The sequence below is a fragment of the Muscardinus avellanarius genome (genome assembly GCF_963383645.1).
Source record: "Muscardinus avellanarius genome assembly, chromosome: 14".
NCBI classification, from domain to species: Eukaryota; Metazoa; Chordata; class Mammalia; order Rodentia; family Gliridae; genus Muscardinus; species Muscardinus avellanarius.
Window position 1 is genome coordinate 63,181,745 of NC_137800.1, and position 19,848 is coordinate 63,201,592.

The 19,848-nt window shown below is 40.4% G+C and overlaps 1 protein-coding gene across 5 annotated transcripts; it reads right to left on the bottom strand.

Moving 5' to 3' along the window:
• Nucleotides 1–1,583: 1,583 nt before the first annotated feature.
• On the bottom strand, nt 1,584–19,405 carry RPP40 (ribonuclease P/MRP subunit p40; the record flags this gene model as incomplete). Of its 5 annotated transcripts, none has more annotated exons than XM_080710081.1 (8): nt 1,584–1,782; nt 10,783–10,914; nt 11,041–11,239; nt 13,014–13,139; nt 14,299–14,394; nt 14,914–14,982; nt 16,909–17,053; nt 19,283–19,405. In XM_080710081.1, the coding sequence occupies 8 exons, from the start codon at nt 19,403–19,405 to the stop codon at nt 1,584–1,586; spliced, it is 1,089 nt and encodes a 362-aa protein (XP_080566207.1). The 5 variants fall into 5 exon arrangements, with proteins under 5 accessions (XP_080566207.1, XP_080566206.1, XP_080566208.1 ...); XM_080710080.1 differs by having other exon boundaries at nt 10,780–10,914; XM_080710082.1 differs by lacking the exon at nt 14,914–14,982 and having other exon boundaries at nt 10,780–10,914.
• Nucleotides 19,406–19,848: the final 443 nt, after the last annotated feature.

Below are 19,848 nucleotides of genomic sequence, written 5' to 3' on the forward strand. Positions count from 1 at the left end.
GGGGGAAAAAAAATTAAGCCAGGCACTGTGGTGCACACTTACAATGCCAGTACTTGGGAGGCTGAGATAGGAGGACAATAGGTTTGAAGCCAGCCTCAGCAATTCAGTGAGATCCTGTTTCAAAACAAAAAAAATGGCTGGAGGTGTGGCTAAGAGGTAGAGACCTGTAGGTTTAATCCCCAGTACCCACCCCCACAAAAAATTAAGACCTGGGGATATGGCTCATTGTCTAGCATGAGTAAGATGCTGGGTAGATCCCCAGCACATGTGAGAAAAACTGCCTTGGAGAACTCTTATTTACAATTTTTTGGTTGTTTTATTTTTTAATTTTTTTGGTGGTACTGGGGTTCCTGGAAGCCCTTCTACCTCCGGGCTACACTCCCAGACCTATTTTTACATTTTCATTTTGGAAACAGGGTCTCCTGAGCCAGCGCATGTGGCTGGCTTCGAATCTGCGCAATCCTCCTGTCTCTGCCTCCCAAGCGCGGGGATTACAAGCGTGCGCAACCACGCCCGGCTTTTTGGTTGTTTTAAAAAATGGTTCTACATATGTTTTCCATACATTTCTGTCGCATTCAGCTGGTCTTATCAACCATGCTACCAGAAATAAAGTTAGTAAACTTGGTCTTTCAAAACTTACAGCCTCCACAGCCCCTTCCCTGTTCCTGAGGCAAGAGTGAGAAGACCCTCTAAGGAACCAGGCTGTCCTGAGAGTGGGCCTGGGATCCATGAGCAGTATTAGCTCAGCCCGATCACACTGTGCCTGTTTCCTCATAGTAAGAATTAAGGAGGTAATAGGTGGACAGAATTTAAAACACAACAGGGACTGGCCCGAGTAAGGATGATACAAGGATTTCTTTTACTATTGGAAATAGTTGTAATGAGTAATAGCACACACCCTCCCCAATGGTCCAAGACCCCTGGCTCCTGGCCATTCCAGCCCACCATTGTAGGTAGTAAGCCACAATCCTGTGCTTATAATGCTAGAGAGAAAACAGCTATGAGTAATTCACTGGACGACCAGTGTGGCTGTCACAGATGGACTCCACTCCAGAAGAGAAAGCAAATGCTCATCACTAAACAAGCCTGACAATGATCCTCTTACAATACAGAAATCCGAAGCTGGGCACACTGGCATACTTCTGCAATCCCAGTACACAGGAGGCTGAGGTAGGAGGATCTCTATTTGACGCCAGCCTCAGAAACTTAGTAAGACCATTTCAAATGAAAAATAAAATAGGGCTTGGAGTGTAGCTCAGAAGTACACTGCCCCTGAGTTCAATACCCAGCATCTTCCCCCCACCACCACCAAAAAAAAAAAAAAAAAAAGAAGAAGAAGAAGAAGAAGCTGGGCACAGAGGTGCATGCCTATAATCTCAGTTACTTGGATCAAAGGATCAAAATTTGAGGCCAGCCTGGGCAACATGGCAAGATCCCTTCTCAAAATAAAAAATTGATATAGCTCAATGGTAAAGCACACTCCTGGGTTCAATCTCCAGTACTGAAAGAAAAGAAAAGATGAGAGAAGAAAAGAAAGAAATCTGGAAATGAACATAGACATAAAAAACATGATTTTATACTTTTTATGGTGGACAGTGATCATTTGCCCCAACAGCCATCTGAAGCCAATAGTCCTGATTGTTAAATATCACAAAGTTGTATAAATGCTCTCCTCCTTTCCGAAAACCATGTTCATTTTCTCTCCACGAAACAGGGCTGTCTGCGAAGCCTTGGACTGACAATGTGACCCATGGAGCTAACTTCGGTTCATCAAAGTAGTGACTGAAAAAGAAAGACAATTCTTAACAAACGAGATTTAGGACTGTCTACATTTTAAAAAACATTTACAAAGACTAAACTTCTGCTTTACTTTATAAAAATCAGGAGATGAAGATTAAACTCCTGATGCTGTGTTGTGAATTCCATAAAGGTTAACTAACATGTATAATGCTATATAAATGCACAAAAATATATATAAATGCACCAGTTTCCACCTCTGTCTGAAAGATCATTAAGATTAAGGGAACTAAGCCAGGCATGGTGGTGCACGCTTGTAATCCCTGCGCTTGGGAGGCGGAGACAGGAGGATTGTGCAGGTTCGAAGCCAGCTGCACTATCTTAAGGACCCTGTTTCCAAATAAAAATATTAAAAAAAAATAGGTCTGGGAGTGTAGCCCGGAGGTATAGAAGGAACTAAAACCCAAAACCTCCACACAGTATATAAAAACAGTTTCCCTCCACTAAGAATACTGTTCTCAGCCAGGCATGGTGGTGCACACCTATAATCTCAGTGCTTGGATGGCTGAGACAGGAGATCACAGGTTTGAGGCCAACCTCAGCAAATTAGTGAGGTCCTCCACAACTTAATGAGACCCTGTTTCAAACTACAAAATAAAATAGGGCTGGGGGTGTGGTTCAGAGCTAGAAATGCCCCTGGGTTCAATCCCCAGTACCACAAAAGAAAAAAGAAAGTGCTATTCTTAATCTCTGTTCACTGAAACAATATAGAATAATTCACAAAAACCTTTTTTTTTGAAGATTTAAAGAAGTTTATTAAAAGGATAGAAATACAGAAAATAGTTACAGCCCCATGCCAAAATGGCATGAGTGGGGAGGAGGCCCAGGCCAACTCACCACTCCCCTGCAAAAACCTTCTTATTGAAGAAAAGCAAAGTACTAAACTAGTAACTATGAAAAGGATGTTGGGAAAATTAGCTTGGAGGAATTCAAAATGGTGACTGTGGGATGCAGCACATCTCAGTAGCTGGAAAAAATAAAATTCAACTATTAAGAAGGCAGAGTCTTGACAAGCAAAATAAACAGAGCAGTGGAAGATATCATAGAGAACCACGGGAGAAGGAAATCCAGTTCTCTGAATGTAAGATCCACTATAAACGCCCAGTTAGAGCCTCCAGAGCCACAGAAAAGGCCCATAATGTTCAAAGCACGATGCGTGCACAGGGTCGCACGGGGTCATTCCAAGACACTGGACGCCCTCTGGGTGCAGGTAGGGAGTCGCAGGCCCAGGGCAGGACGGTGCAGAGCACAAGGCCTGAGATCATAGAGCCCAGGGCGGAGAGCGCAGAGCCAGGGCCAGAGAACACGGAGCAGAAACACTCATAAAGTGGGTCCAAAAGCTGACAACAGGTTGCACGGAGCAAATGAAAGACACTGGAATATACTCTAGAATCTACCACAGTGAACAGATATACAGATATTATATGGGCCCGTCCCTATATATGTAAATTAGGACTGCTCTTTTTTATATTTTTTTGTCTCTCACACTGTCACTAGATCTTTTTGTTCTTTTTCTTTTTTCTTATACTTTTTTTTTGTTTTGGTTAGTTTTTTGTCTTTGACTTATAATTGATAATTTTTGTAATTTGTTTTGTTCCTTTATGCATGTTTGTTTGCTCCTTCCCTTATTCCTTTTAAAACTTCCTTACTCTAGCCTATCTATTCTCTTCTCTCAAAACTGTTTTTTCCCTTATTGTATCTCCTTGTTTTATATTCAAGCTATTTTATATCTTCAGACCTAAATACACTACTAACTACAAGAATCCTACTATTTAACCTTCTCTCATTCTCAATCAGATACTACCTTATTATACTTAAGTCTTTCTTTACTCAATCATATTTTCTACTTTACCCATCTCCTGTACCCATTACCCCAGCTCCTCCCCCCTTATCCAACACTCACCATTGAAAAAAGTACTGCTAACCCATGTACGAACTTGCTAACACCTCTAAATTCCTACTGCTAAGATTGGATCAGACAGATTACCCACAGAAAAAAAGAAGATACCAAGACATCAGAAGAACAAGCCTGAGAACCCTGTAAATATAAGAACTAGGAACAGTGAGGAAATAAGGGAAATCACAAATACTGACCTACAAGAAATGCAAGAAGAATTTCCAAATCCTGATCTTCAATATGATTAAAGGCCTCACAGCAAGTGTACAGGAAATGAATGAGGAAATGGAGACATTAAGAAATAATCAGAAAGAGGTCTGGAATGATAACGAAAGGGTCAATAAATGAAATGAAGACAGCAATAAAAAGATTTCTGGAAGAGTAGATAAAATGGAAAATAGAATATCACTGTTAGAAGACAGTTCATTCAAAACTGAAACCACAAACAGCAGCATACAGAAGTCACTACAGCAACCAAACCTAAACATCCAACAACTATGGGACAACATGAAACGTCTGAATTTACAGATAAAAGGCATTAAAGAAGGGGTAGAGGTAAAGACCAAGGGTATTTATAATCTCTTCAGAGAAGTAATTTCAGAGAATTTCCCAAACATGGAAAGAGACTTGGACATACATGTACAGGAGACATACAGAACACTGGTAAGACAAGATCAAAGAAGGACCTCCCCACACCATGTAATAATCAAAATGACCAACACAGAGGCTAAGGAAAGAATCTTAATAGTAGTGACAGCAAAATAATGGGTGACATACAGGGACAAAACAATAAAAATCACCCCAGACTTTACAACCCAAGTTGTGAATGCCAGGAGAGACTGGTGTGATGTAATCCAAACCATGGAAGAAAACAACTTCCAACCAAAACTGCTATATCCAAAAAGGTTATTATTCAAAATTGATGGAGAAACAAAAGTGTTTCAAGATAAGCAAAATCTCAAAAAATCATGAATACAAAGCCAACACTATAGAAAATACTTAAAGAAATAAACCATAAAGAAAAAAGAAACAAATTTCAGAAACAGAGAAGAGATGAAGTCGATTAGTAGGGCAACTAAGCAAAGAAGAAATAATATATCAAGCAGAAGATAGAACACAAAACAGCAGGAAACAAAAATCATATTTCAATAATAATCCTGAACGTGAATGGTCTTAACTCACCAATTAAAATACATACACTGGCAATGTGAATTAAAAAACATAATACAAATATATGCTGCTTGAAAGAAACTCACCTTACAGCCAAAGACATTCAAAGGCTGAAACTGAAAGGATGGAAAAAAGTTATATCATGCTAATGGAGACCAAAAATGGGCAGTAGTAGCAACACTGATATCCATCAAAACAGACTTTAGGCTAAAACACATCAGAAGAGACAAAGCTAAAACACTTCCTTTTATTAAAAGGAACAATTCACCAGGTAGATATAATGACAGTAAATGTTTATACCCCAAATGTGGGTGTACAATTGTCCCTTCAGGACATCAGATCTCAAATAGACCCAATACATAATATTGGGAGATTTCAACATATCACTCACGCCACTAGATTGATCTTCAAGGCAAAAGATTAGTAAAGACTCTTCAGAACTAAAGAAAACTATAAACCAAATGGGCCTAAAATACATCTCAGAATGTTTCAACCACGAACAGCAGAATACACATTCTTCTCAAGTGCCCATGGAACCTTCTCCAAAATAGATCACATCCTAGGCCACAAACCAAGCACCAGCAAATTCAAAAGATGTAATATATTTCCCTGCATCTTTTCGGACCATAAGGAAATGAAAAGTAGAAATTGACAATAGGAAGACCAAAAGAAACTATTTAAATACATGGAGATTGAATGATACACTACTGAATGATGAGTGGGTAAGATCAGAAATAAGAGGAAAAATCGCCGGGCGTGGTGGCGCACGCTTGTAATCCCCGCGCTTGGGAGGCGGAGACAGGAAGATCGCGCAGGTTCGAAGCCAGCCGTGCGCTGGTTTAGGAGACCCTGTTTCCAAAATGAAAATGTAAAAATAGGTCTGGGAGTGTAGCCCCGAGGTAGAAGGGCTTCCAGGAACCCCAGTACCACCAAAAAAAAAAAAAAAAAAAAAAAAAAAAGAAATAAGAGGAAAAATCAATAAATTCTTAGAATTAAATGAAGATAGAGACAAAACATACCAATATCTATGGGACACTTTGAAGGGCGTATTAAGAGGAAAGTTTATAGCACTGAGTGCCCACATAAGAAGAACAGAGAGTCACCAAGTAAACAACCTAATGATACATCTCAAGGACCTTTAAAGACTGCAGCAGTCTAATCCCAAAGCCAGCAGAAAGCAGGAAAAAATTAAAATGAAAGCAGAAATAAGTGAAATAGAGAATAAAAATACATTTCAAAGAATAAACAAAACAAAAAGCTGATTATTTGAAAAGATTAATAGGATTGACAAACCCCTGGCCAACCTAACCAAAATAAAAGAGAAATCAATTAAACTTAGAAATAAAAAAAGGAGACATCACCACAGACAGTGGGGAAATTCAAAAGATTATCAGAAACTATTTCAAAAATTTATACTCCACTAGACTACAAAACATGGAAGAAATTGAGACGTCTAAGCACATATAACCTACCTGAATTAAACCAAGAGGGCATTGCAAGCTTAAACCAACCAAGAGCAAGCAAAGAAATAGAAACAATACAAATTCTTCCATCAAAGAAAAGCCCAGGCCCTGACAGGTTTCCAACTGAATTCTACAAAACCTTCAGCGAAGAACTAATCCCAATACTTCACAATTTGTTCCAGGAAATTGAAAGAGATGAAATTCTCCTAATCTCCTTCTATAAGACCAGTATCACATTAATACCAAAAACAAATAAAGATACCTCAAGAAAAGAAAACAGACCAATATCCTTGATGAACATAGATGTAAAAATTCTAAACAAAATTCTAGCTATATGCATTCAAAAACATATCAAGAGAATTGTACACCATGACCAAGTTGGTTTCATCCCAGAAAAGCAAGGCTGATTCAACATACCCAAATCAATACATGTTATTCACCACATAAATAGAACTGAGGACAAAAACCACATGATCGTATCAATAGATGCTGAAAAAGCATTTGACAAAATCCAACACCCATTCATGTTAAAAACACTGCAGAGCCGGGCGTGGTGGCGCACGCTTGTAATCCCTGCGCTTGGGAGGCTGAGACAGGAGGATCGCGCAGGTTCGAAGCCAGCCTCAGTTACTGAGTGAGGCTCTCAGCAACTTAGTGAGACCCTGTTTCCAAATAAAATATAAAATTGGTCTGGGAGCATAGCCCGGAGGTAGAAAGCCTCTGGGTTCCACCCCCAGTACCACCAAAATAAATAAATAAATAAATAAATAAATAAATAAATAAATAAAAACACTGCAGAAAATTGTAATAGAAGGAAGATATTTCAACATCACAAACCCAAAGCCAACATCATACTGAATGGAAAAACTGTAAGAATTTCCTCTAAATTCAGGAACAAGACAAGGATGCCCACTATCACCACTCCTTTTCAGTATAGTCAAGGCTCTTGCCACAGCAATAAGAGAAGAATATCAAAGGAATTCAAATGGAAAAAAAGGAATTAAAATTTTCCTTGTCTGCAGATGACATTATCCTTTATCTAGAAGACCCAAAGAACTCAACCAAAAGACAACTGGAGCTATTTGACCAACTTAGCAAAGTTGAAGGATACAAAATCAACCTAAAGAAATCAGCTGCTTTTCTTTACACTAACAATGAACCCACAATGAAAGAAATAAAACAATTCCATTCACAATAACTTCAAAACCAATAAAAATACCTAGGAATAAACCAACCAAAGACTTTTGTAAAAGACCTCTACATTAAAAACTATAAAACATTAAAAAAAATAAATTGAAGAAAACCTTGGAAGATGGAAAGATCTCCCTTGCTCAAGGAGAGGCAGAATAAATACCATCAAAATGGCCATTCTGCCAAAAGTGATCTACAGATTCAGTGCACAATGACATTCTTCATATACCTACAAGAATCAGTCATGAATTTTATATGGAGAAAGAAAAGACCCAGAATAGCCAAAGCAATTCTCAGCAATAAGAACCAGGCAGGAGGCATCACAATCCCTGACTTCAAATTATACTACAGAGTAATAGTAGTAAAAATGGTATTAGCACAACAACAGGCACATAGACCAACGGAACAGAATAGAAGATCCAGAAACATTGATCTCTGACAGAGGGGCCAAACTCATACGCTGGAGAAAAGATAGCCTTTTCAACAAATGGTGCTGGGAGAACTGGCTATCCATTTGTAGAAAGATGGAACTAAATCCTTACCTCTCACCATGCTCAGGAATCAACTGGAGATGGATCAAAAAAACTTGAAAATTAGACTAGCGACTGTGACGTTATTAGAGGAAGTCACAGGCTCAACACTACAACATATAGGCACAGGCAGCGGGGCGTGGTGGCGCACGCTATAATCCCCGCGCTTGGGAGGCGGAGACAGGAGGATCACGCTGGTTTGACGCCAGCCTCACTGGCTTAAGAGACCCTGTTTCCAAAATTAAAAAATAGGTCTGGGAGTGTAGCCCGGAGAAGGGCTTCCAGGAACCCCAGTACCACCAAAAAAAAAAAATAATAATAATAATAATAATAATATAGGCACAGGCAGTAACTTTCTCAACAAGACCTCTAAAGCACAGGAAATTAAAGCAAGAATTAACAAGTGGGATGGCATCAAACTAAAAAGTTTCTGCTCATCAAAGGAAATCATCAAGAACCTAAAGAGAAAACCTACAGAATGGGAGAAGACTGATAGAGAGCTAATGTCCAGAATATACAAAAAGCTCAAAAGACTCTACACTAGCAAAACAAATAACCCAGTCAAGAAATGGGCAACTGAACTGAATAGACACTTCACAAAAGAAGAGATACAAATGGCCAATAGATACATGAAAAGATGTTCAACATTATTAGCCATCAGGGAGATGCAAATCAAAACTACACTGAGATTCCATCTAACCCCAATCAGAGTGGCAAACATAAAGAAGTCAAATAACAACAAATGCTGGCAAGGATGTGGGGAAAGTGAAACTCTTTTACACTGTTGGTGGCAGTGCAAACTAGTTCAGCTGCTATGGAGATCACTGTGGAGAGTACTTAGAAAACTGGGAATGGATCCACCATATGATCTGGCTTTACCAACTCCTGGCTATCTTTCCAAAGGGGTTAAAATCAGAGAACTACATATGCATACCCATATTCATAGCAACACAATTCATAATAACTAAAATATGGAACCAACCTAGGTCTCCATCAACAGATGAATGGATTGCAAAATTATGGGAAATACACACAATGGAATTCTACTCAGCAATAAAGAAGAACAAAATCATGTAATTCGCAAGAAGATGGAAAGACCTGGAGAACATTATGTTAAGTGAGACCAGCCAAGCACAGAAAGAGAAGGGACATATGTTTTCTCTAATATGCCCAAACTACAGAGTATTAGGGATACCAGAGGGACTCCAGATAATGGAAGGGAAACCTCAGAAAAGCTAGAAAGGAAGGGTAGGAGAGGAAGAAGGCTGAGGTTGATTAACTGGAATATAAGTATGAATGTAGCATGGTCAACCTGGACACTCAGTGTTGGGAGGGAGAGAAAGAGGAAGCAAGGTGGGGGGGGACTAAGCATTGTGTAAATGTATGCCATTTTCAATATGATCCACATTAAAAAAAAAAAAAAAAGGATGCTGGGTTTCAAAAAGAAAACCCTGAACTGGGAATGGTGGCACAGGCTTGTAATCCCAGCATTCGGGAGGCTGAGACTGGAGGATCACAGTTTGAGGACAGCCTCAGCCACTTAGTGAGGCTCTCTGCAACTTAGTGAGATCCTGTTTCAAAATAAAGAATAAAAAATAGGGCAAGGGGCATAGCTCAGAGGTAGAATGCCCCTGGGTTCCATCCTCAGACCCGCAAAAAAAAAGAAAAAAAGAAAACCCTGAAGGCTGAGATAGAAGACATTCTGAAAGACTGAGAAGGCAAGTCTACTAAATAAGATTATGCTCAAGTTACTCTTATGAGCATAATATTATGCTCAGTTGTCCACAAATAAGATCTGAGAGCATTCAAATATGGGATTTGAGTGTCCTCACATTAGACACAATTTTATATGATACCTACTAAAATGAAAAAATTCTATACTATTCTATACAATACTTGACACATGTTAATCACTAGTGATTCATAAAATTTTAGTGCTGGAATACATCTTTTTTTTTTTTGAAACAGGATCTCTTAAGCCAGCACAGCTGGCTTCGAACCTGTGCAATTCTCCTGTCTCCGCCTCCCAAGAGCGGGGATTACAAGCGTGGGCCACCACGCCCGGCAGAACACATCTTTAATATGAACTAGATTCAGGAATAATCAACTGCTTTCTACCCTATCCCAGAATGGGACATTTTGCAAAACACTGATATTTTGAAGAGGTCAGAATTTGTCCCACAGAATACTGTTGTAATTTAAATAATGTTATAATTTTGCACCAAAATGTCCAAGGGAAGCAGAACCAAGAAAAAGAAAAGCCGTTTGTTTTCCAAATGAATATTTAAACTCTGCTTTTTTTTGTCATAAGAACAACTACTTTGTTAATATTCTCCTATCAGCAAGGATAATTGTGCTGCTTAAGATGATGATGTTACTACACTTTGATTCTGCAAAGAGAGAAAACGGGTGCAAAGGGCCTTGCCTTGTGGAACACTAGCACTATTTTTTTTTTTTTTTTTTTAGGTCTGGGGATGGAACCCAGGGGCATTCGACCTCTGAGGTACACCCCCTGCCCTATTTTTGTATTCTTTATTTTGAAACCAGGTCTTACTGAGTTGCAGAGGGCCTCACTAAGTAGCTGAGGCTGTCTGCGAACCGCGATCCTCTGGTCTCAGCCTCCTGAATGCTGGGATTATAAGCGGGTGCCACCACGCCCGGCTCACTAGCACTATTCTTAACATGTCAGTGTGGCACCAAAGAGAAAGTCATAAATGACCAGAGTTCTTACCACAGATGTTCCAGTAGGCCCAAGATCTTCTCTGGAAGTATGAAACCAGTGATTGTACACAAGTAAGCTTTGGCCACAACTGTGCTTGGCTGAGGACAACAATAGGTTGATATAAAACTATCAGGCTCGTTATTTCTGTCATAAAGAAAAAGAAAGATAACATGCTTATACCCACTCTACAATCACATCCGAAGATTAAACTTCAGTGAAAAACATTCAGCAAGCCAGAACCCCACATGACTGGGGAGTTTGGATACCCACAGGTCCACGTTGCAGAAGACGGCGCCAAGCCAGTCGAAGAGCTGCCCGGCACTGCAGGCGGCCTCTGGCTGCCCCTCCAGCTCACTGCTCTGCAGCCCCGGGCACTGCAGGTCTTTCAGTGTTCTCAGCACTACTTTTGGCTGGTGTTCCTGAATTTGGTATTTGGAAAAGTATGACATCATTGTCGCTTCTTCCGCACCTTAAAACACACCATGTTAACAGGCCACATTAATACTGTCAACGAGTCCAGGGAACCTCCGAAATGATCCCATTCCTTTTGAGAGTTAACAGGAAGCAAGTGGGACTAAGTAAGATGAAAGCTCTGCAAAGCAGTGTTCAAATGAAAATCATTTAAAGTTACTTTCAGCAACTTGTGCTCAAGTTCTGCAGACATTTATCTTTCTCATACTTTTCCTAGAAATAGAGGATGCTTTCAGTTTGGATCCATATTGCTTTCATCATTTAACTTAATAAGAAAATTTCAACTTAATACATAAACCCCAAAGCATTCCTTAGGTCTGAGTAACATTAGTAAACACTATAGACAGAGGAGCACATTTGCACAATCTCTATACAGCAAGCAGACAAGGAGCTGAATGAAGATAAGACTCTCATTCGAGCTTGCCTTTGAAAACCCAGTAAAATCCAGTGTATCTTTTCAGAAATATGTATGTAGCCTGCAGCCTTGGAAGACTGAAAGAGGGGCCCGTCCCCACACCCCCTCAAAGCAAAGGGCAAGCTGACTTACTGTCCAGTAAAATGGAAATATGTCTCTCCCCCCAACTCTCTGGACAGAGATTAGCAAGCTTACTGCCCATTATAAAAGATTTGAGATCCTTATGCTCTGGGTTCCTGTCCTGAAATAAAACCCGCTGCACATGACGTATTACTGGATCAACTTTATGTCACTCTATAGGTGGTGGCCTTGCTGAACTGGGGCAAATGCTGAGTCTCTGTGTGATGGTTAATTTTAGATGTCAATTAGACTGACAAAACATTATTTCTAGGTATGTTTGTGAGAGTGTCTCCAGAGGAGACTCGTAGAAAATATTAATGAACTAGGACTCATGGAAGCGACTTGAGGTATCCAGTGACCAGGAACCTCCCATGAGGAGCAGAAAGGTAGGCCTGTTTCCAAAACAGACCTATGTGCTTCCCTATCCCCTAAAGAAGAGTTCTCGACCATCATAATTCCTAAGGTTTTGATTTTATTATAATCAGGTAATGGGCCAGAGATACAGAGATACTGAAGACTAAATCAAAAGGCATTCTACCTCCAAGCTAAACCTCTGGTCCATCCCCACTTTGTTTCTCATTTGAAAACAGGGTCTCACTAGATGGCTGAGAGCCTTGCTACTTGCTGAGGCTGGCTCTGATCCTGCAATCCTCCCGTCTAATCTCCCAGGTACTAGGATTACAAACATGCACCATGGCCAGCTTCAAAGATACACTTCTAAAAGAAGCAATGTACGTGGCTCTTGTAAGCAGATTAACAGATATAATGAACATCAAATTAGAACCAAATTTAGTGTTCTAATGAAAAGTTACAACAATCTGCCACTTATGGTCTGCCTGAATTATTACCCTGCAATAATAAAAAAGATCACACACACACATATAAAATTATAATTAGTGTTAAAATACTGTAGCCAAGGCTATTTGAGGTAAGCTGGGGGGAAGGAAAGGGAGAAATAGATAAAAGTAAGCCATGCTAAAGCCACTCTTAAGATCTATGGATCGACATATAATCCAAAAAGACTGAGGCAGATGGTGTTCAGGCCTAGATTATACTGAGCTAAAATTCTCAGTGACATCAGAAGAGCTGAAGTAGTTCCTTTCATAATGTTTATATATCTACGTATACAATGTCCCTTGATGATTGGGATAAATCACCATTCAATCCTCCCTTTACTCTCTTTAATTAACATTAAATTTCACAATCACTGTATCATTACATAATTTATTCTTCATACCTGTATGATGCCAAGCCAAAAGAAAATCAAATTTCAGTGGGTTCTTTTCTTTGAAAGACCAACATGTTCTTTCATACGTCTTAGAATCCGGGTTAAAGGATAAATCCATCAAATCAATGGAAACAACTTTAAAAGTGGAGAAAGAAATATATAGTTCATTCAAATATACATAACTTGCACTATGGAGAAGCTATTCTATTAAAAAGTCAAAACTTTTGGAAGTCTCATAAATCATAAAAATTACTTTATTCTTGTATTCCCTTTATTTACCAAGTCAAAAACACCCTTTCAGTGGGCATTTCTAGCATTGAGAGCTTGTAACAATAAGTACTGGGATTAGTAAATCTTATTCCAGTAAGGTTTACTGGAATAATCCCAGTACTTGGGAGGCTGAAAAAAGGAGGACGACTGCAGGTTCAAGGACCGTCTCGGCAACTTAGAAAGGTTCTTAGCAACCTAGAGAAACCAGTTTCAAAATAAGTCTGGGGGTATAGCTCAAAGGCAGAATGCCCCTGAGTTCAATTCCCAGCACCAAAAACAAACAAAAAGAGCTAGAAACAACAGATGTTTAAATTCCTATTTTTCCTAAGTCAAAGACCAACAGCAGACCTCCTCATGAAGTCAACTCTAGTCCATCTGTGGATGTGGTCATCCTAATAATACTGTCACATCTCTTCTCATGAGTGAATTTCTACTAGTGATCATAAAGACTTGGAGAAATTAAAAGAAATTTATTATTATTATTTATTTATTTTTGCGGTACTAGGGATGGAACCCAGGGGTATTCTACCTCTGAGCTACACCCCCAGCCCTATCTTTTATTCTTTATTTTGCAATAGGGTCTTACTGAGTTGCAAAGGGCATCACTAAGTAATAGCTGAGGCTCTCCGCAAACTGCAATCCTCCTGTCTCAGACTCCCAAATCCTGGGATTACAAGCATGTGCCACCATGCCTGGCTGGAAATTTTTTTTTTTAATTAAGAACAAATCATAAGACTACTATCTTGAACTCATTACTTTGAATTTTTAACCCAAACATATATATCTAATAGATGTGCAATTCTATGACCTTTATAAAATATAACCTACAGCTGAAGAGAAACAGATTTAACAATATCATCTCATTCTCTGGGAAGTCCAACCCATAACTACTTGAGTCAGAAGTTTTAACTCAAGGAAGAGTAGTTTTCTAAACAAAGGGATCAACAACAATCCAAGTATTTACATTTAAATTGCTTCAGGACAATTACTGGCTTGTTGGAAACTGATGGAGTACAATACTTACTAAATTTCATAGCTTTTCTGCCAGAATATTGAGATGGACGACCTTGAAGTCCAGTTTCTTCATAAGTGTCTTTATCCAGTGATAAGATTAACTTCCCTATACATCAAATAATAGTTTCCATAAATCAGGCTAAAAACATGACTTATCTTCTCTAAGAATGCAAGGGAATTGAGCAGTTTGATATCAAAGTAACAGACTACATACATGGACTTTATAATATATCAATGTTATTTGTACACATGTACATATAAAGGTTATTTATAATAGTGAAACTAGAAATAATATAAATTTCTACTAAAGAAGGAACAGTTAAATCATGATACACACAATATTTCAAATATCTTTAACATTAAAAGCTGAGTTAGAACTGTATGAACTGATATGGAAAGATGTCTGTGATGGGTAGCTTGGGAAAAGAGAACATTTAGTATAATGTAATCTATGTAAAAAAAAAAATACCTGGAAGAATAAATCCCAAACTAATAATAGTTCCTTCTAAGACGGGGAATGAGTTAGGAAGGAGGGGGAACCTTTGCTTTATTCTGTATAGATCTGAATTTGTTTTTAAAATCTGCATTTCTTTTATAATTATAGAAAGAAAAAATGTGTTGTTACCATTTGGGAGCAGAGCCACAGTATTATCTTCATCAATATTTGTATTGTATGTTAGTGCATAGCATGAACCTATAAGACAAAAAATCCAGAGAAGAAATTAAGACCAAAAAAAAAATCATACCTCCAAAATGTTAATGTTTCCGGGTGAGTAGTGATCAGTCTCTGCTGCTCCAGCTCACTCACCAACCTAACACATGGGAAAGGTAAGCTAACACATACAACATGGCCGAATTCCAGTTGGCTCACTCCCCACCAAGGGCCTATTTGTGTAACATCACTATTATCAGGCAGAAAAATGGGTTCAGAATGGAACGTGTACCCCTGGAGGTACCAGCAGAAAGTCAGAGTAGAAACTACATAAGTATACACAGATTAGAGAGTTAATATTCAAAATATGCTGGGCATTGGTGGCACATGCCCGTAATTCCAATACTCAGGAGACCGAGACAGGAGAACTGGAGGTTCAAGGCCAGCCTCAGAAAATTTAGTGAGACTCTCAGAAACCTAGTGAGACCCCATTTCAAAACAAAAAAATTAAAAAAGGGGCTGGGGGTACAGCACAGAAGTAGAATGTCTCTGGGTTTAATCCCCAGTATCACACACACAAAAAAGCTACTCAGCTATTCAACTAGCTTAATAACTGAAAACTTACTAAATCTTTCCTCACCTATTAAAAAGAGGATCAGAGGTATATTTCATAGAGTTGTTGCAAGAGTTAAATTTGGTAAGATTTTTTTTTTTTTTGGTAATGAGAATTGAACTCAGGAGCATTCTACCTCTGAGATACATCCCCTATTTTATTTTGAAACAGGGTTTCACAATTGGTGAGACTGGCCTAAGTTGCGGAAGCCGGCCTTGAACCTGTAATCTTCCTTTCTCAGTCTCCCAAGTACAGAGATTACAGGCATGTACCGCTACACCTGGCTTGGTAAGACATTTAAAAGTACCTGCCTAAAAAATAAGTGTCCGCAAAATTAACAAAATAGTGTCACATTTCAAAACAGATGAAAGAAATAAAGTTGATGAAAACAGCTATAAAATGTTCAGTTTCACAAGCAGCCCCAGCAGAATGAGAAGTGCAGCAGGTAATTAGAATTCTTCACAGAGAATTTTCCCCTCTACTGTAGAAGACAAATATGAGGACTACAACAAGATAAGTCCATGGCCAATATATGGTGCCTTGAAAGGTAAGGGTGGAATCCCCAAGATACTCTAAATATAATTTCAAGGAAACTACTGGAACAAGTTGGTCAATCCAGCAGATGCAGCTATGTATGGGATGATTGGAGGAGGGTCAGGGACACAAAAGTCTAAGACACACTGAACCACAGGAGCATATGGCCCAGTGACCAGCAGCTGTGGGGGCACCAGGAGACTGACCTGGAACAGCTGCTGTGGAGACAGCTGAGAGCAGAGAGCTGTGCAGCTATACACCCAACAGCAGTGCATCTGAGAACAAATCACAAGACCTTCCATTAATCCTTGTTTTAACATGAATCCCCTTATGTTATAATATCCCTGTCCAAGACTTGAGAACAAGTATAATAAAAAAAAAAAACCCCACCACTTAAAGAAGATACAGGAAAACTTAGGATAAGAATACCAAGGGATGGGGAGTGATGCATGCACATGACCACATAGTGGATCCCACACACCAGTTTAAAACAAGGAACCAGAACCCAGCCAGGCATGGTGGCGAACGCCTATGACCCGAGTACCTGGGAGGCTAAGACAGGGAGATCACAGATTTGAAGACAGCCTCAGCCTCTTAGAGATTCACAACAACCTAGTGAGATCTGATTTCAAAACAAAAAATAAGAAGGGCTGGGGGTGTAGCTCAGAGGCAGAATGCCTCTGTTTTTAAACCCTAGTACCATAAAACAAAACAAAGTAAAAAATAAAAAAAGAATTCTAGTATTGAGTCTTGTGCTATGGTCTCTCCATATACGGCTCCTCATCTTACTTTGTTCAGAGACATTATATAATTTTTCTTACCTTTCTTTACAAATGTGTTGATGAACTCATATGTGATTAATTCATGAAGAGGTAAATTCTTCACAAAGTAATAGGGTCCAGTTGCCATGACCAGGTCTTTCAGTTCTTTTGGTAATATCCCACATTCAGGAATGAGAAATGAAACCTATTGGAATATGTAATGCAAACAAGGTCTTATTTGCAAGAAGACTATAACACCAGGTTTTTAGGAATGAAATGACATGAATGTTGATCATGATTTCTCCACAGATTTCACTGGTACACATATAAATATAGGACAACAAACCTCTTAAGTTAACCTGCCAATTTCAGGCAAAGAGAAATGTGAAAATTCTAGTTTTGCATTTCTGCATTCATATATACAGTACAGGAAAGACACTGAGCAGAAACATTCTAATGGAAAGGTCTTGCTTGCTTTTTTGTGTGCAAATGAACAATATATTTTATGTCCTCTTCCTCTCACTTTTATTTTTTAAGAAGTATTGCATAACTGAATATCTTTATATTTGTTTTTGTTTACCCTGGTATTACCCTGGAATTTAGGGACATCCAATTTTATTATTATTATTTTGTGGTACTGGAGACTGAATTTAAAAGCATTCTACCTCTAAGCTACACCCTCAGCCCTTTTTTATTTTGGGTGTTGAAACAGGGTCTCACTAGGTTGCTGAGAATCTGGCTAAAATGCTGAGGCTAGTCTCAAACCTGTGATCTTCCTGTCTCATCTTTCCAAGTACTGGGATTACAGGCAGACACAACCACAACCACATCCAAGTACATCCAATTATTAGGAGGCTACATAGAAGCAGAAGTGCTCCTAGGTTTCCATTATTATTATTATTATTATTATTATTATTATTATTATTATTAATTATTGTGTGTAGCTCGGAAGTAGAATGATTCTGTGTTTAATCCTACACAGCGAGAACTTAATCCCACACAGCAAGTGGGTTCAGGGGAATTCCACCTCTGAGCTACACTCCCAGCCCTATTCCCCTCCCACCCCCCCCCCAACATAGTGGGGATGGAACCCAGGGGCACCGGCATGATGAGACAGGAAGATCACAGGTTTGAGACTAGCCTCAGCATTTTAGCCAGATTCTCAGCAACCTAGTGAGACCCTGTTTCAACACCCAAAATAAAAAAGGGCTGAGGGTGTAGCTTAGATGTACCTCTGAGCTACACCCCCACCCCCAGCCGATTTCTTTACTTTTTTTTTTTTTTTTTTTTTGGTGGTGGTACTGGGGTTCCTGGAAGCCCTTCTACCTCCGGGCTACACTCCCACGGGCTACACTCCCAGACCTATTTTTTAACATTTTTATGTGGAAACAGAGTCTCTTAAACCAGCGAGGCTGGCTTCGAACCAGCGCGATCCTCCTGTCTCCGCCTCCCAAGCGCGGGGATTACAAGCGTGCGCCACCACGCCCGGCCTTCATTCTTTACTTTGAAACAGGGTCTCACTGAGTTGCAAAGGGCCTCGTTAAGTATCTGAGTCTGTCCATGAACCGCATCCTCTCAGCCTCCCAAATGCTATAATTACAAGTATGCACCACCACGTCTGGCTTTATTTATTTTATTTTGTAATAGGTCTCATTAAGTTGCGGAGGGCCTCACAAAGTTGCTGAGGCTGTCCTCCAACCCGTGATCCTCCTGTCTCTGCCTACCAAGTATTGGGATTATAAGTGTGCACTACCATGCCCGGCGGGTTTCCATTTTATAGACAGACAACGAAATTCAACAGGTCAGAGTAGCCGAGTTAAGGTAGATATCCCTGACTGCTGCTGTCTGTGACGATCTTTCCAATCTAAAGTTAAAACCGAGCAGGTTTCAAAACTTGCCCAAGCGCGCACATCTTTAAGGTCCCTCTCCTGAAGTTCCAACACCAATCTGTTTCTGCGGATCAAGTCGTCACTTACTGTCTCGGGGAAGTCAATCAGGGACCACAATTTAAAATGTAAAATGCTTACTCAAGCCCTAATTTACTCAAGGTTGGGTATACTAGGAGTTTCTCAGGTATCAAACCAGCTCCCATAAACAGTTTAGACAGGCAGGTCGCTTCCTGGGCACAGGCTGCACGATGCTTTGGAAAGATGCACAGGTAGGCAGGTGGGAGAGGAAATGAAACAGCAGAAAAGAGACGCGGTCGGGGGGAGGGCCACAAACGCGCCGGGAACTGGGCAAAAGAACACGGTTCCCAGACTCAATGCCCGAGGTGCGCGGCAGAAACCTGGCGGGCAGCCCCGCGCGCGGCGCATGCTGGGAGTTGTAGTCCTGCCACAGGCCCGCGTGAGGACCACGTCTCCCGGCGTACCCCGCCCTCCGAGCCTCTTCCCGAGCCCCCCAGGAGTGCAGGGCCGAGCGCGGCCTGACTCACCCTATAGTTGTGACAGTGCGTTTCCACGAGATGCCGGTGGCGCGACTTCTCGTGGCCGAAGTTGGACTTCTCGCAGACCAGCAAGTGTCTCGGTACCTCCCCTAGCCTGCGCAGCGTGGCCATGCTTCCGGCAATTCCTGGAGCCTGGGCGCCACGCCCTCACGTCATCGCGGCCCCCCTCCGCGTCGCCACGCCCCGGGCATGCGCAGTGCTGTACGCTGGCGGTGTCAAAGGGTTCTGTAGCTCCTCACAGCGCCCAGAGCGTGGCCGAGGCCCCGCCCTCCTGACTCGCCCCTCCCCTCCGCGCACAGGCCCCGCCCCCGCGCAGGCCCCGCCCCGTCCCGCCGGGAGCGGGGTCTGAAACCCTAAATTGACTGCCTCAAGTGGAAATACCCTTTACCTAGGAACATGATAGTTGCATTTTTTTTTATTTTTTTGTGGTTCTAGGGATTGACTCCAGGGGCATTCTATCTCTGAGTTACACCCACAGTCTTTTAGTTATTTATTTTGTACTAGGGATTATGAGCTAGATCCTCAGCCTGTTTTATTTTTGTTTTGAAATAGGA